The sequence below is a fragment of the Salvelinus namaycush genome, chromosome 23 (genome assembly GCF_016432855.1).
Source record: "Salvelinus namaycush isolate Seneca chromosome 23, SaNama_1.0, whole genome shotgun sequence".
Taxonomy (NCBI): domain Eukaryota; kingdom Metazoa; phylum Chordata; class Actinopteri; order Salmoniformes; family Salmonidae; genus Salvelinus; species Salvelinus namaycush.
Window position 1 is genome coordinate 4,731,742 of NC_052329.1, and position 3,951 is coordinate 4,735,692.

Consider the following 3,951-nt stretch of genomic DNA (forward strand, 5'->3'; position numbering starts at 1 on the left):
AGGGCATCAAGTTTAGATTGTAGGATGGCCGGAGTGTTAAGCATGTCCCAGGTTAGGTCACCTAGTAGCACAAGCTCAGAAGATAGATGGGGGGCAATCAATTCACATATAGTATCGAGGGCACAGCTGTGTGACTTGTTATGTGACTTGTTACTCCTGAACTTATTTAGGGGTTAAATACTTATTGACTCAAGACGTTTCAGCTTTTAATTTTTTATTTATTTGTAAAAATGTGTATGAACAGAATTCCAGTTTGACATTATTGGGGTATTGTGTTTAGGCCGGTGACAACACAATCTAAACGTAACCCATTTTACATTCAGGCTGTAACACAACAACATGTGGAAAAGGTCAAGGAAGGGGTGTGTGAATACTTTCTGACGGCACTAGAGTCAGATGGCTGTGCAATTTCTCTTAACTCACACTTTTCATTTTTTGTCCATGCACTTTCCAAACTGTGAACGGCAGCAAAAAGAAACAAAAGGGTCTAGTCTGCCGGAAAGTCACACGAAGAAGAAAATCTCAAATCAGTTATTGCGCATGTCTGTTTTAAGAAAGTACGTGTAAAGATGTTTATTACTAAACCAAGATAGACCACAACTTGTCATTTCAAATGCGAACAAAAGAGCCATGGTGGGCAGAACAGGCAAAGGGATGGGCAGAGGCAAGAACGAGCTAGCGAGTTACTATTGGTGCGTCCTAGCATATATTAGCATATTTCCGTTGTGAAGTGCGCATGTGCAATAACTCAATTCGCATTTGCACTTATTCTAAATAACGCCGTTTTAAAAAAACTTCGGCAAACTTTGGTAAAGTCTACAAAACTGTTCGTAAAATATTGTAGTTTTGGCAACAGAAAACTGTGTTGAGCTCAAATGTTTAATTCATGAATAAAATGAACAGAGTCGGTTAAAATCAATCTCGTTCCATCTTCTCCCACTGCCGACCACTAGGATCCTCTCACTACCATATTTGGTAGTGAGTGGAAATGCTAACCGGATTCTTCACATTTATACATCCGGTTAAATATCTGTCTCGTTGTTGTCTGTACTCAGCTCAGATATGGAGGACAACATAGACGTGGAAGCTGGAGAAAATCCATTTCAACCTTATTTAGACGCTCTATGGAAGGAATTAGAACACCAAGACCCCATATTTATTATCGGAATTATATTTTCTTTGGCTGTTGTTGTCATCAGTTTTGGTAAGCTAACTAACGTTACTATAATTGACTTCCAGTTCACGTTAGCTAGCCTCACATCCTCAGGAACAGAGTGAATGTAAATCCGTATTTGAGTTGTCACTAGCCTGGCTTCAGCCTGCTGGCTTTCTGTGTTGTGAGATTTTGTTTGTCTTTTATCAAGACAAAAGAAGCCTGCTAGTTAACGTTAGCAATCTAAGATTAACTAGCTGGGTAAATTAGCTTGCTAGTTACCAACAGCTGTCACTACCATAGTAGCTATTTAGCTAACGTTACTGCACTACGCTGTTTATCAGGTGTTAGTCTGTTACATGTTGTCAACTTGGTATGATAGCTAAAAGCCAAACTGAAACATCTTTGATTGGTTTACATTTTAGTGTTGTTTAAGTACTTCCTGAGCAGCAAAACTGTCCAAAGTGCTGTGTTGCTGGTTGGTCTCTGCGATTCTGGAAAGACCCTTCTCTTTAGTCGAGTGAGTACGTCATCAGTGTCTAGCATTCTTATTCCAACTATTTACATACGTTTACAGATGGCAGAAGTTGTACGACACTGATGATCTTTATTTCCAGTTGTTGTCAGGAAAGTTCAAAAAGACCCAGACCTCCATCACAGACAACAGTGCCCCCTACAAAGCCAAGAACGAGAAGGTAAGGAGGCAGCTATGGTATGGTGGTGAGGGAGTAGGATCTGAAGCGATTGTTTTAAATTCTATGACGCATGCATTTGTCAACTGTCAAACACTGGCTTGACCGTCCCCCTGTCCTTCTTCACTGTGTGCAGGGCAGCAGCTGGACCCTGATCGACGTCCCTGGACATGACAGTCTTCGTCCGCAGTATGTGGAGAAGTTCAAATCAGCAGCCAGGTGAGTAAAGATAAGGGTGTTTGTATTCAGGGAAGGTCTATAATATGAAAAGCACTGTGGTTGACCTAAGAACAAGATTCTGAAAGACACCCTTTATTTTGTTATCTCCTCTCTCTAACTGCAGGGCCATAGTCTTTGTGGTGGACAGTGCCATCTTCCAGAAAGAAGTGAGAGACGTGGCTGAGTTCCTGTACTTCCTGTTGACTGACAGTGCAGTGTCCAGGAATGTCCCCTCTTTGATAGTGGCCTGCAATAAGCAAGGTGACGTGACACACTTTTCAACCTTCCCACTCCCTCCACAAATACCTCCCCATCATGATGTTAATGCTTGCTAATGATATTTTCCCTGTAGATATCACCATGGCAAAATCTGCTAAGCTGATTCAGCAGCAGCTGGAGAAAGAGATGTAAGTAGTCCTCATGTTACCAACAACGACATAGAAATGGTGTGATTCTACAGAATGGACTGAATTGAAATGAAATTGATCCCAACCTTTTCCTGTTTCCCTCAGGAACACATTGAGAGTGACACGGTCTGCGGCTCTGGGCACCCAGGACGGGTCAGCGGGGTCCAGCGTGCACCTGGGGAAGAAGGGCAAGGACTTTGAGTTCAGCCAGCTGCCCATGAAGGTGGAGTTCCTGGAGTGCAGTGCCCGCGGCAGCAAAGGGGAGAACGGGCAGGCAGACATCGGCAGCCTTGAGAAGAGCCTGGCCAACCTGTGAGATGGCTGGGTCTCGTTATTGACCATCTGGTTCCCATATAGGTCACTACTTTGGCCAAGAGCCCTTTGCTTAAGTGCGTTATTCTGAATGGGCTGTCTTAGGATATTTTCCCGATGACTCTCAGCATATCAGGTGTGTCTCTAAAGTCTCTCTTCAGGACTCCAGACTCAAATCACTATACTATGAGGAAGTGAATAACTTATTGTGCTGACATCACAAGGTCAGCAGTGGCACGTAATGTAGTGAATGCCAATTTGCAAAAAAAAACATCTGATAATGAAAAATAAAGTGTTTGCTTTTCTCCAGCAGGTGTTGTTGCTATACGTTTCAGTGTTTCCACTATATTCCCCTTAATTGTTGGCGCCACTCCAATTTTTTTTTAATAACAATAAAAACCGGGATAGTAAAACGTTTTTCAGTGTTAAAGTAAATGACTAAAACCACAACATATGTAGGAAAGATAATGGATCTATATATATATACAGTATATATATATATATATACAGTATATATTTTTTTAAGGAGATATTTGAGAACTAACAATCACCTAAATAAAAACTACAGTAAGGGAGAACCTAACATTTCCAAAATGTCATGGCGTTGATGTTATGTTTGAGTCACTCGGGTGGCATAAGCCATGGCAAAATGTGTAGAATTGCCAGGAACTTTGCTACCGCTGCTGAAAAAAAATCTTAGGGGAAAACAGCATGTCTAGCAAATGACCTGTCCCTTTCATAGTGGATACTCACCTACTCCTATGAAACAGTGTGAACATCTGCCTACTTATATTATTTGTGTTAAATTAGCTTTGTCAGACTTCTAGCACTTAAAACCACCCTTCTTGAGAGAGTAATCTGAATCTGTACCACTGTGTTAGCCAAATAGGAATGTTATGTTATTCAGCTTGTAAATAAAATGTGTTTACAGATATGGGGATATTTGTGGTGGTTGGTGAGTGCAACATCATGCTACCCATTGTGACACCAAAGCTGTAGAAGAATAGCCTACTGACAGGTTTGAGTCATACACATGGCAAAACTTTAATTGGCAAAAATCAAGAATTAGTTTGTTTGATTTTTACCTGTTATAACTCACTCATATCTTTTCCTAGCTGCTGATATGTTGAGTGATATTGACGACTGAAAAATACAGTGAGATTTTGAG

At 41.1% G+C, this 3,951-nt stretch overlaps 1 protein-coding gene across 1 annotated transcript; it reads left to right on the plus strand.

Moving 5' to 3' along the window:
- The first annotated feature begins 1,031 nt into the window (after positions 1-1,031).
- On the plus strand, positions 1,032-3,717 carry srprb (SRP receptor subunit beta). The gene is made up of 7 exons (XM_038961925.1): positions 1,032-1,204; positions 1,579-1,673; positions 1,771-1,848; positions 1,982-2,064; positions 2,189-2,325; positions 2,417-2,471; positions 2,577-3,717. The coding sequence occupies exons 1-7, from the start codon at positions 1,063-1,065 to the stop codon at positions 2,785-2,787; spliced, it is 801 nt and encodes a 266-aa protein (XP_038817853.1). The 5' UTR covers positions 1,032-1,062; the 3' UTR covers positions 2,788-3,717.
- The last annotated feature ends 234 nt before the right edge of the window (positions 3,718-3,951 follow it).

Coding starts and splice junctions, on each gene's coding strand:
- srprb (XM_038961925.1), top strand. CDS start 1,063: ATGGAGGACAACATAGACGTGGAAGCTGGAGAAAATCCATTTCAACCT. Junction 1,674..1,770: donor AGACCCTTCTCTTTAGTCGA/GTGAGTACGTCA, acceptor CTTTATTTCCAG/TTGTTGTCAGGAAAGTTCAA. Junction 2,065..2,188: donor AAGTTCAAATCAGCAGCCAG/GTGAGTAAAGAT, acceptor CTCTAACTGCAG/GGCCATAGTCTTTGTGGTGG.